This window comes from Malus sylvestris, chromosome 14, assembly GCF_916048215.2.
Source record: "Malus sylvestris chromosome 14, drMalSylv7.2, whole genome shotgun sequence".
In the NCBI taxonomy this organism is placed as follows: Eukaryota; Viridiplantae; Streptophyta; class Magnoliopsida; order Rosales; family Rosaceae; genus Malus; species Malus sylvestris.
In genome coordinates, this window is record NC_062273.1 from 10732668 (window position 1) to 10745942 (window position 13275).

The 13275-nt window shown below is 35.5% G+C and overlaps 1 protein-coding gene and 1 long non-coding RNA gene across 6 annotated transcripts in view; both read right to left on the reverse strand.

Moving 5' to 3' along the window:
• Window positions 1–693: 693 nt before the first annotated feature.
• On the reverse strand, window positions 694–3350 carry LOC126598491 (uncharacterized). Of its 5 annotated transcripts, none has more exons than XR_007614856.1 (6): window positions 3019–3350; window positions 2708–2765; window positions 2235–2318; window positions 2084–2128; window positions 1897–1987; window positions 694–1074 (listed from the first exon to the last, which is right to left on the reverse strand). It is a non-coding gene; the product is annotated as an uncharacterized LOC126598491 (long non-coding RNA). The 5 variants fall into 5 exon arrangements; XR_007614854.1 differs by having other exon boundaries at window positions 2652–2765; XR_007614857.1 differs by having other exon boundaries at window positions 2708–2778.
• A 1804-nt stretch (window positions 3351–5154) lies between these two features.
• The window catches only part of LOC126598854 (ferredoxin-dependent glutamate synthase 1, chloroplastic/mitochondrial), a 28123-nt gene continuing 20002 nt past the window's right edge, over window positions 5155–13275 (reverse strand). Inside the window, exons 21-33 of the mRNA XM_050265217.1 lie at window positions 12940–13179; window positions 12748–12846; window positions 11447–11542; window positions 11154–11351; window positions 10779–10853; window positions 10560–10688; window positions 10370–10468; window positions 7185–7327; window positions 6982–7075; window positions 6328–6566; window positions 6156–6234; window positions 5931–6014; window positions 5155–5745 (exon numbers count right to left, since the gene is read on the reverse strand). Of these exons, the coding sequence (XP_050121174.1) occupies window positions 5584–5745; window positions 5931–6014; window positions 6156–6234; window positions 6328–6566; window positions 6982–7075; window positions 7185–7327; window positions 10370–10468; window positions 10560–10688; window positions 10779–10853; window positions 11154–11351; window positions 11447–11542; window positions 12748–12846; window positions 12940–13179 (1737 nt within the window). The 3' untranslated portion in view covers window positions 5155–5583. The remainder of the gene's footprint in view (window positions 5746–5930; window positions 6015–6155; window positions 6235–6327; window positions 6567–6981; window positions 7076–7184; window positions 7328–10369; window positions 10469–10559; window positions 10689–10778; window positions 10854–11153; window positions 11352–11446; window positions 11543–12747; window positions 12847–12939; window positions 13180–13275) is intronic.

Genomic DNA, 13275 nt, shown 5'->3' on the forward strand with positions numbered 1-13275 from the left:
TGACAAATTATGAATACTTATGACACGTTATGATTTACGTAGACTAGGACACTAATACTATGTTGATTATTCATATGACGTCTTGCTTGTAGTTTAGAGGATTCAACTTAGATTTAATGTGTTTTGCTCCACTTAAGTACTCTCTGTTAACATAAATTTTTGAGTGAGAAATCAATAAAAGTATTTACAAGTCAGAAATATGATATGTTGAAAGGCAAGAAGCTCACATGAAAAGGAAAACCATTCATGTCACTAACCTGGACCTAATAGACTTCCTATTTTTTATAGAGACTTCCCTAACTCCAAACCTTATGAAATTCTGTTTTGTTGTATTTTAGAATAGATTGTATATACTACAATTTTTTTCACGTTTTTTGGACATCAAATAAATTCATGGTAAAATATTAAAGGCGATACCACGCTGCTGGAATTCTAAATACTTCTGCAATAGTATAGTCTGTTAGTGATATTATTTTGATATACATATGCAAGTCCTAAATTTGTGAAATTTTAGTATGATATACAATGAGATGTCTATTTCAAATTTGAAAATCTTCACAAGTATTGGCTGCAAAATGAATTATTGGTGAATTTTTAATCTCGGGACTGTACACAATTTCTGCAGTTTCTGCAGCTCACTTTTCGAATTCACTAGCAATTGAACCCCGCGCGATGCTGCGGGTTTTAAGACAGTTTAAGGTGGTAATATTTATATATAATATGTTTACACATAAAGATGATATTTTTTAGTGTCAATTACAAAAGCTGATACTATTTACGGTGTTGTTTACATTTATAACATACTTTATATGCTGCTTTTCATGTTATAGTAAGTCTTGTGCTATTTACATATATACATATCTACTGTTTGAGGAGGCTAACTTAGCACCATGTTACACAGATCAAAAGATTGGAATTATTCAACCGCTCATCGCTCGAAATATTGTCCATCGATTATGAACATGTTACTGGGATGTAGATTTTCCTACATTATTCTCGAGCTCATCTCTATCTTCATTATGTAGAGGGGTTTTCTTTTCTGAGTCTTCCTCTGCAAGAGTTTTCAATTGGTTGCTACAAATTTTGAAAAATAGAGTTGTTAGTGCGGGGGATGGTTTGTTAAATTTAATTCGAAACAGTAGTACAACATATGAGAAAACAAATGGGGACACATAAGTAAAGCTAAGACACAGTTTATATGTCATCCTGAAGGTACATATAAAATCCTTATTCCCCTATTTTTCATCTGCTTTATCGTATGCAATTTGAGAGTGAATAAATGAATGCATTCGAACACTGGAAACAAATAACTCGCATAGTGCAACACTCATCAGCGCTCTTGAAAATAGGCAAAACAGCACACCCAATTTCCTTCCAATAAACCGAGACATGGTCATCCTTTCCTTTCGGTTGGCTAAAATTATTAAGCAAAGCAGTAACAAAGTCGGACAGGCTAATCCCGTCACTGGACTGTGACTTAACAGAGGTCCACAATTTGTTAGTTTTGCCCAACAGTGCCTCTGCATCTGCTACTTGTTTCCTAGGTTCTAAACTGGAAAATCCCCAAATGGGCAAATCCAAATTTTATCATCGAAACCAAAATTATAGTAAAAAAAAATATATGTATCATTTCTCCTTCACAATATACTCACTCTTCTCAGTAATCAACAATTCAAAAAAACAGATCCTAGTAAATTATAGCATAATCATGCTAAAATTCAAAATTCAAAACCCAAACCCAAATTAAATGCAAAATTTAGAATTCATAACACAAAAACACAAATTAAACACAAAATTAAGGTGCTTTCAGATAAATAAGTATAGGAAAGCGAAAAACCAAAACCCTTCTGAAGGGCAGAAAGAGAGAGAAAATACAATTTAAGTTCGGAAACTTACAGACTCTAGGTTAGTCATCCCGGATTCAGTTTGCAACAGAATTGCTGCTTCTTATGGTGATTCGCCTATCATTGTCCGGCGAATGAAAACTCTGCAAGGACCAAAAATCCCAAAAAATTAGTATATATCACTCCCTGCAAAACCCCAAAATCAGAAAATTAGAAAATAAAGTTTGATAACATTATACCTGAGAAACCCCAAATTCCTAGTCAAAGGAAAATTAATACAATCTCTGCAAAAAATAATCAGGAGATAAAAACTCAAATCCCAGAAAAAGGAATAAGCAAATTAATCATATAAATTGTGATTTGGAAGAAAATTTAAGATTGGAAACTCACATAGAGGCAGGCTTTGTATTTCTGCCAATCTGAAATGCAATCCCCTTTTCCCATTGGCCCTTCACAAACTTCTCCGAGTACCACCTACACACAGAAACGATATCTATTAAACCCTTTTATACACATATGAATATCAAAACGAAAACCCCAAATTACCATAGCATTCCCTTTCTATCTTAATTTTTGAAAAAGGAAACACAAATGGATGAAACAAAATCAACAATTTTATCTTGTAAATCATTACTTCCGAAAGTCAAAAGCACTTCAATTATGGAAGGAGGGAAAAAGGGGTGCAAATAACTGGTGCTCAATAGAAATCACTGCCTAGTCATCAACTCTCTGTAAGCAAAGATTTTTTTAATTTTTAATTTTTTGTTCAAACTGTAAGCAAAGATTAGAAACCCCGAATAAGTATACCTGCATAGTCTCAGTAGAAGCCAACTGACCAAGAAATTATGGGTTTTGCATCATACCCTTAAATAAGAATTGGAATCGAGCAGGCTACGTAACTGGGCGTTGAGGACTTAGAATCTACAGTAAAAAACTGTTAAGAAAGACTAAATTTCATCCTCAATTAATAGAAAAATAAGAATAAATTTCATCCTCAGTTAATAGAAAAATAAAAAACAAATTCAAGGGTTCAAAATAAAATAAGAACAAATTCAAAAGAAACCAAAACAATTAATAATTCTAATATTTCTTAACAACTATTCAGTAAAAGGATAAAAAAGCCCAAATTCTGATCAAGAAAAATACAAACTTTGTATGAAAATTTAAGCTTTACCTTTGATTCACCTTAAACCGTAATGAATCGAGGCATGCAACGGGTGATTTTGATTTCTGAGATGAAGGGTAGACGATTGGTTGTAACGGTGAGGTCCAATTCGTCGGCGTTGAGCCGGAAACGGTTCGCCTTGGGCACCAACTTAATAAATAAAAATGGATGAGAATTTTTAGAAATAGATTTAAGGGTTATATTGAATGTAAGGAGAGGGTTTCTTTCCGGTGGTTTGTTGGCTTGTAGTTGCCGGAAACGACGAACTCGTCGCCGACCAAAGTGGTGAGTCGCGGAGAGGAGGGAGAAGAAACGGCCAGAAGGGAGAAGACGAAAAAGAAAAGAAAGAATAAACTGTATATATATTTTCTGGTAAAGTGGCAGAAATGTACTAAAACAAACTTATGAGGGGCAAAATAGGGAGTACACTGTTCTTATGAACAGTGAATCAGTGTTTTTCCAGTTTTAGTATAGATTCAATTTTTGGGTCACTTGTAAAATTTTAAAAGTCATGAAATTTTTTGAAATAGTAGCCATATGTGTCTAGTTCGTACCTAAAAATTTTCATGACAATCTAAAGAGAATTGATTTTTGAGTGAATTTGCAAAATACAGTAGTACTGCTGGATTTTTTTTTTTTTTTTTTTTTTTTTTGGGAATTTCGAAGACTAGTTATGTTCTGAAATATTGTTTTCAGTGATTTGTGCACATCTAATGGTATCAATTATTTGGCATGCTTATTTTCTCTTATTTGTTCTTATTTTATGCAAATTCTCAATACTAATTTTTATTAAGCAACACTGATTAAATTTTGGTTGAAAAGATGTATTGGTTTTTTTGCTCAAAATTTTGTTTCGTCATGAATTATGATTATGATGAACATTGTCTTTTGAGACAAAAATTGGAAAGTGGTATCATATTACTAATTGATCATTTTGGTCCCTGTCCAATAATTGAATAATCATGTTTTCTCTTTCGAAAACTCTAATGTTCAATATTAATAATGACATACTCTTCTGCCTGATTTAATCTTTTGAGAATGATTGAATATCCAACAAAACGGATTATTTAATACTGTTCTAAATGATTGTTATGAAAAATCAGAATTCTAATTTATATGGTGAATACTTCCATCCCAAAGGGAATTTCAAGAAATCACTCAGCAACTCTAAATTAGTATTATAGCAAATCATAAGGCACTTCTAACATGTTTTTATCTAGCCAAAGCTGTTGAAACTATGTGTTTTTGTGTATTTTATGATTTAGCTAGCTATGCAGGTATTTTCTTTGCAAGTTTTGTTAATTTATTTTGATCAAGCTCCTGGCTCTTACTGACGTTTCCTGGTGCCGAACACAGCTGGAATCTCTAGACGTCCAGTTGTTTTGCTTTATTTTCTCTTTGTTTGACCTTTAACCCCGTTGTTTACCAAAAAAAGTCACAAAAAGGGTCCATGCTAGTGATTCTGAACATTATGTTTTGCTTATTAAATCTCAAGCGATTAATCTGTTGTTATTCACCAAATCACTAGTCCTTATTACTCAGTTTAGATAGATTGTCAACTGAGTTTCTTGTGTGTGATTCAATTGTAGGTTTTTGTAGTTACATGCGATTACCCTTGTTTTTTTTTTTTTTTTTTTTTTTTTTGGATCAAACGACATATTTTTGTTCAATTAAATATTAGATTAGCTACCGACGAATTTCGAACTAATGTCATCATGCAAATGCTCAACTCATTTTTCATTACTGTGGTAAATAGCCACTTGCTTACCCTTGTTAATGTTAATGTTAGTAAAGGTGAATCCAATTATTAGGGTTTTCAACCAGCAATAGACGCTCCTCCTCGATTAGAACCTTGCACCCACAACTCCGACGACTTCTCGGCTCCCCTTCTTCCAAACCCTAACCCTAGCAATGGTTAAGAGCATTTCACTTTAAACCATTACATCTCAGAGATAAAAATTTCCCTTCCCAATATCGTTTGTATTTACTTCACATGTCCTCCACCTCTTAACGGGTAAAAACTTGAAAACAAAAAACCAGAGTCTAAACTTTGGAAACAATTTCATCGTTTAAGTGAACATGAGCAAGAAAGACATGGATTCATAATTGTAAACCACTTCCGAATAAATGCAACAGGAACGGGACTGAAGGTAAATTCATTTCATTGATTACTAGAAAGCGAGGAACGGGACTGAAGTAATGCACTGTCATCGAAGCTTTCACAAGAGCGACGGAACTCTTAACTACAAACTCTGAACTAGATAGCAATATCAACAGCAGAAGTAGCTTTATTATCAACAGCAGAAGCAGCTTTATTATCAACAGCAGAAGCAGCTTTATCAAGACTAGAACTATACGAACAAGCTGGAATTAACAATTTCTCCCATAATCACTAGCTATACAACTGCACTAGCGGAAAGAATGTCATCATCAGGTTCTTAAGACTCCAGGAAATGACGTTTTTCTATTTGTAGCCCTTCGTCCGCAGCGTTTCCTGTATAACAATCTATACAAGGTAGGTCGGAAACTTTTCGGTTTTTTATATTGGCTTCATACCAGTGTGCCAGTATTGCTCTACGCGGACTGCAAAGTCACCGCACCTGCAGCTGTTTGCTCATAATCTGCACATGCCTCTGGGGTGTCTTCTTCACTAGGTGGAACCAGCTGCCAAAAGAGTGGTAAATATTTGTCCCACTCCTTCAGGATAGCTGCGCCCTTGCCGCTTCCAGTTTTTTCCTTGAACCAAAACATCAATGAAATTAGGAAAACGTCTGTTGAGTGTTGGAATTGGGACATGAACGTTACATAGAATTACGGATACAAATGGAATAGCAGAAAAGTAGGAATTTCAGTAGTCCAAACGATAACAAAGCATGCATCTTTAGATGCATTCTCATACAGTTTTTATTCATCGCACTTACAACATGGGCTTTGATAAGGCTCTTTAGCTGCATCTGCCCCACAGGAGCATTCACTCTTTGGATTTTGACGATCTCCCTATTTACCTGTTCACAGTTTTACAATAACTTGATGAAGCTAAAGCAAGTAAATAAATGTAAAGATGGTAGAAGTCTGAACAGTAGGAACAAGTAAGAAGGTAGAGGACAGCCGACCAAACTGAAAAGAAAAGGGGCATCATTACAAACCTTGGGGATGAAAGTATCGTCCTCATCAAGGATGTATGCCAAACCTCCAGTCATTCCAGCAGCAACATTTCTACCGACTCTGCACAATTCAAATAGAAGTAGCTTGGCGTTAACTCTGTATAGTGCCTATCTTTATGTAACAATAAAAAGCTATGTAAGAGATACTACTCACTTTCCAAGTACCACCACACAACCGCCAGTCATATATTCAAGACAGTGGTCTCCAGTTCCTTCAACCACTGCTTGCGCAAGTGAGTTTCTGACAGCAAATCGTTCCCCAGCTTTCCCTCTAATGAAGATTTGACCCCCAGTGGCTCCATACAAGCAGGTATTCCCTACAATTGTTGCGTCCTCCGGGCAAAACCCAGTATTCTCAACTGGAGTCACAACCAATTCTCCGCCGGAAATACTCTTGAAGAAATAATTACCAATATCAGATTCTCATGAGTAAAACTAATTGAAGTATTCAGTAATTGCTCAAATTTAGACCAGAGAAAATAGTTTGCCAGTAGTAGGAATGAAATTATCCAAGTTCAATAGAACTAAATTTTATGATTTATTTAGTTCTATACATAATAAAACCCAAAAGAAAAAATGTGGTTCCTAGGACAAAATGCAGGTTTTGAACAAGATTTGCTTTCAGTGACAACTTTTCTTTAGTTTCACGGGCCAAGTCTATATAATGATAACCAACCGCTAAGCTAACAAATTATAGTTAACATGGAAAATCCTCTACTTGACTGATTAATAGCAATGAAAAATGTTCAACTAACCAACATAAATGAAGTTTACTTAAAACTTTGAGATCTTGCATTCAGAGAGATACCTTCCCGACATAATCATTTGCCTCTCCAACAAGTTGAATGTTCATCCCAGGAGTCAAGAAGCACCCAAATGACTGCCCAGCACTCCCTTGAAAACTGAATACAATGAAGTAGACTAGTTAGCTTTGATCTAAAAACAGATGGGCTGTGCAGACCCCCGAGTCCAGACAGTATCTATATAAGTTATGACAATGGCACATCTTACGTTATGTTTAGCTGCCCAGCAAAACCAGTGTCACCATATTTTTTGGCAACCACGCCTGCTATACGTCCACAAACTGCACGGTCAACATTGTATATCTTTATGGTCTTGTGGACCACCTTTTCATTCTCAATTGCATCGGATATCTGTACACACACAAATCGTATTTCCTCAAATTTTGTGACAGGAAAAATTTTCACGTAAAATGGCAGAAGAAAGAAATCCTTTTCATATTCTGAGAGTACAGCCTTTAACACAACAAATGGTGCCGGATAGGCTGCCTTAGAGAAAATTCTAATGATTTTTCCTTGGAAGTTAGTAGAGTCATTTATCACAGTGTGTTACCTCAGCTGCGGGAGTTTTAAAGGATCCACTTCAAGAATAACTTGTTTCTCTTGATTCAAAGCACGAATTAATTCTATAAGCACTCTAATTCTTTTTTCTCGATCATCAAGATAATTTTACTTTTAGAAGTAGTTTTCTTGAATTTCAGATTACACATGTGGTAGATTACTAGATAATACCATCTGCGTAATTACTAATTAACTATAAGAAAGGATGGCATAGAAACATTGAAAGAACTACTGCATATTTGAATAAGTTCAAACAAATGATTGGTTGCTAACTAACATAAAAGCACAAAATACTCTTGTTCCCTCATTGTGATATACTAAATTCTAATGTTTAACAACTCATCTTTTAGTATCACTTTAATACCAAATTCCATCCTACAAAAACTGTAGGGCCTGCAGAAACAATTTCACTACAGCATAAATTACATGTTTGAATAAGTCCATTGTAATCTTCTTTTACAATCCTGCTTTTCATGGAATAATCAATTCTAGCTTCTATAGCAAGTCATTTTGTCTGTAACCTATTGTGAATACACGCAGCTTCTACTAAAATATCTTTAACAATGTCATCCAAAACAAACATACAATGAACCACTGAAACTGGAAAAACTCCGGGTTTTTTTTTTTTGTTTTTGGTAAACTGGAAACTCTCTGGTTTGTTCTTAGAAATTCTACTAAAAGGGAAGTACGCAGTCAGCATCAACATGTCATCAGATATATCTGGTGACAAAATATTGGCCGATAGCATATTGGCAGACACTTTGGAACATATTTCAACCTTGCCACCGAAATATCAACAAGAAACAGTTTCATGGGAAAACTGAAGGTTTGTATCTCAATTTCCTTGAAATGTCTGAAATTACCACCAAAATTTTCAGTGGAACATCTTGGTTCCCGCTCAGCTGCTGCAGAAAATATGCAACAGTTTCCAACATACAAAATCATGGTGCAGCATATGAAACATTTTTCACCATACAAACTTGTTATCTATAAAAAGCACCAACCGGTGCAATTGTTTTAAAGAACACAAGTGAATAGGCAGCTTTTTACAGCTACAAGAATTTTGAACATTTAGTGCAAAATATACCCAATTTTTAATGGGTTATTTACACTAACATCCCGAGGTTTATTGAGATTTCACAAAGCCCCCACGTCTGAGACATTACACTAACACCCCCTCAGGTTTTAAATTTGTTTCATATAACCCCATGAGTCAAAAATTTGTTTATAAATTTACTAATTTACCCTTATTGAATACTTGAAACTAATAAAGAAAAACTTTATAATTATATATAAAAAAGATATAAAACATTAAACATTTAAAATTAACAAGAAGATGACCATGTGGACAAAAAAAAAATCAAGAAAAAAAAAATTAAATATTACTTTGCAAACAACGAACCAGGAAATGATGGAATGATGATTTGAACAAGGTGCGAAAGAACAAAGAAAAAGGTATAAGCAGATGCCTGGTAAAAAAAAAAAGATGGCATATAGTTTCAAAAGGAATTGATTCCTCAGAGGGGGTAGGAGAAATATTTTATTTTTAAAATAAATAAATAAACTGTTCATCTTCTTCTTCCCCTCCCACTCGAGCAACCACCTCCATCTTCTCCTTCTTTCTCCATCACCACCACCAATTCAAAGTTTGAACAAACCAAAAATCGATCTCTGTCTAATAAAATAATAATTTGGTACCAAAATCAGGTTGAGGTGGAAATGGCGGTGGCAGTGGAAGATGGTGGGGATTTTGGGGACTTGGGGACTTGGGTTTTGGTGGTGCTGCTGCTGGGAATGCAATTTTCAGGAAGCGGGTTGGGGTTCTGCCATGGCTTCCAGATTTCATCTCCACCACTACAGGCCCTTTATGTTGCTGGATCAGGTATACATTTGCGGATTGTGGGGGTGAAAGGTAGCTAGGTGGCTGTGATGGGTGGGTGATGGAGGTGGTTCCGATGGGAAGAAGATGAAAATGTTAGCTAGGGTCGGAGACAAGTGGTTGCCAAAAGTTTGAATGGATGGTGATGATGGAGAAAGGAGGAGGAGATGGAATGGAGGTGGGACGTGGGAGGGGAAGAAGAAATGAACAGCTTCTTCTTTTTTTTAAATAAAATATTTTTTCAAAGTAATAATTAAATTTTTTTTCCTTAATTTCTTTTTGCCTATATTTTACGTTGATATCAGTTTTTTGCATGTTTATTAATATTTTCTTATTCAATAAAATTTTGAGGTTTTTTTAATTATAAGGGTAAATTAGTAAATATATGGAGATTTTTTACTCAAGGGGTTATATGAAAGAGAATTAAAACCCGAAGGGCTGTTAGTGTAATGTCTCAAAGTGAGGGGGTTTTGTGAAAATTCGATAAACCTCAGGGGGTGTTAAGTGTAATTAACACCAAAGAAGTGAACATGTTATTCAAGTTTAATGAGGGCTCTTCAAATTCTAAAATTGGTCGTTATAAAGGATGGATTATATGCAAGTAAAATGTATACCTACAAAAAGAAAACATTAACACCAGCCTAAACATTATATTTAATGGTATAACCATAACTAAAAGCAGTGGACTGGACGTAAATGAAATACCAGATGCCCTGTGATCATAACTATGTCCAAATAGACCTTCCCTTTTCCTTCACTTACTATTAACATGGAACATCTAGTACTTCACACATTCAGATAATACCTATGTTAAATTCCCACCCACCTATCTGCCCATAAAGCCGTTGGTTTAGAGAAACTAAGGAGAGTTATCAGAAAGTAAAAACCATGTTCATTTAGCTAAACAAGCAAGCATCAGTCCAACTGTTTACCTCAAAAAAAAAAAAAAGTGTTACCTCTTGATCTGCTAGTAAAACATCATCCAGAACAGGTCCATTAGTGTGAACATCTTGGTTCCTGATTATGGTACTGCTCCATTTTGGTAACCCAACATTCTGGAATAAAAAAGAAAATACCATAAGAAAAAAAGGAATTATGCCAAGAATATGACATGTGGACAGGAAAAAAATATATTATTCCACATACTGAGAGAAGATAACTGAGATCAAGATGCTGAGTTTTCACTAGAGATATATCTCGTGGCCTCAGTAAATTTGTCTGCCCAATTATATCGTCTAACTTCTCATATCCCAACTGTGCTAACATACCTCTTACCTGAGAAAACAATAATTAAGAAAAAGAATAAAACTTAAGCACTAAACCTGTTAATACATGAATTATAAAATTTAAATGAGACAAATTTACCTCCTCAGCAACATATAGAAAAAAATTGACAAGATCACCAGGGACTCCAGGAAATCGAGCACGCAGTTCTTCTCTCTGTAAATCATTGAAAAAAAGGGAATGAAACAATGCACCCTCATTTTCCACAGAATGAAAAAGACAAAACAACAGCAAAATGGAAAATGCTAAACATACTTCCCAGACAGTTTTTGAATTTTAGTTTTTCATAACATGGCTACCAAGGTTGCTTGCCATGTTTATCGCTCATACCCACCCCATGCTTGTATCACATGTAGCACAAACCAAATGGCAAACAACATGGTGTGCCAAGCCATGGAGTAAAACAAGTGTACCATTACTGGTAACAAATTACAAGAAAATCAGTCACCGTGATACCTGACTGGCTACACCAACTGGACAATTATTTGTATGGCAAATGCGGGCCATAACACACCCTGTAGCAATCATTGCAACAGAACCAAATCCATATTCATCAGCACCCATTGCTGCAGCCATTAAGACATCGACTCCACTTTTAAAGCCGCCATCAACTCTTAAAATAACTCGTTCTCTAAGTCCATTTGAAATGAGTGTCTGTCAAAATTTTACAAAAAAAGAAAAGCAATTAAAGCATATTCAAAGGACATCCAATAAAAGAAGTCACCCTTTTAGATCTTTCATTGAATCACCTGGTGTGTTTCTGTAAGTCCCAGTTCCCAGGGACCACCAGCATGCTTGATGGAACTTATAGGACTGGCACCAGTTCCACCATCATGACCTGATATCTGCCCAGTTAAAAAGGAGGTTTGTCTCAGAAAAAGAGAGAGATCAGAAGAACAGAACATTCAATTATATAACAATGCTTTAAAAGGCGAAGGAGAAGCCACGGCATTTCATGGATAGCCTTGAGGCATGAGGCGATAGCCTCACGGTACCTAAAATTATTATAATACTTGATATATATAATATAATACTTTGTAAAACAATCAAGCAAGCATGCCAAACAATCAAATATTTGACTATTATTATTATTTCTCCAGTTCACATCATAAAGTCATAATAAACTAATAGAACTAAGTTAAAAACATAAAATTAGCATGAATTTTATAAAAATCCTAGCCAAAATGACATCATTTTGGGTTTGGGCCGTGTTTTAAAATAAATAAAACTCCCAGGTCGCCAACGTGCCTGAGGTGATAGCCTAGGCGCTTGAGGCAATCGCCGAGGCATTTAGGCTAGTCTATAGCTCACTCCCACTGGGCAGAGCCGTTTTCTTCATAGCCCCGCCCCATAAACCGGCTAGGCGAGTCTTAAAACTAGTTTTTTAAAACACTGTTACATAATCAAATAGTCACTTGCACCATGTGCATATTCAACCTTCCTTACACAAGGACTGACTGTAGGATCAAACTGTAATTGCAACTGTTGCTTGTCACTCAAAGCTCAAACTTGTTACACTAGTGGTATAAATACAACCATTTCATAAACATCTACTCCTACATCGATTACACGAAAACTTAGGAAAGAAAGTGATCAATGATGGCTTAAAGTATTAATATTATCTACAAAGAAGTAAACAGAATATAGAATAGGAAAGAGCCCTCTTCACATTAATCCTTTCCCCAAACCCATACGTGTTTCTGTAGGTCTTACTGTAACAGGTTTGTCTGGAAATATGCGCGTACCCATATTTTTCCACTACGGCGACAAGGCTAGTAAGGATACAGGAAATTACAATCTACCCTCCTTAAAAGAAACTCCGTCCTCGAATTTTCTAAACCTTCTGTTCAACTTATCTAATTGGCTCCACAGTATCCCAAGGGTGTCTAGTCCCCGGAACAGTGTCTCAATGTTTCCGAGTTATTTGCACTTAAATTCATAACGTCGACAGCTACATAAAAAGCACAGAGAAGCTAGCCATCAAAATTATCATCCTGCTCAGTACGCAAACATACTCATTCAGTGCCAATTCCGGATTTAGGATAAGTACCTGAATGACATCAGCATTACCCTTTGCAACACCAGAAGCAACAGTGCCAATTCCAGCTTCTGCCACAAGCTTTACTGACACCTTAGCTTTAGGGTTCACCTATTCATTTAATGGACATTGGTATCTTGTATCAGCAATCTTGTGATATCTCAGTTAGAAATTAAGCACACCTAATTTGCATCAAAGTATAACCTGATGAAGATCATAGATCAATTGGGCAAGATCCTCTATGGAATAAATGTCATGGTGTGGAGGTGGAGATATAAGTGGAACCCCTGGTTTAGAATTTCTCAACCTCGCAATATATGCACTGACTTTTTTACCAGGCAATTGGCCACCTTCACCGGGCTTCGCACCTTGTGCAATTTTAATTTCCAGCTGATCAGCATTGACCAAGAAGGTTGGAGTGACACCAAAACGTCCTGAAGCAACCTGAATATATCAAAGCTTTCAGTGATTTATTGCTTATTGGAAATGCATAATCAACTACCATTTCAATAAACATTTATATAGAGGATACTGAAATAT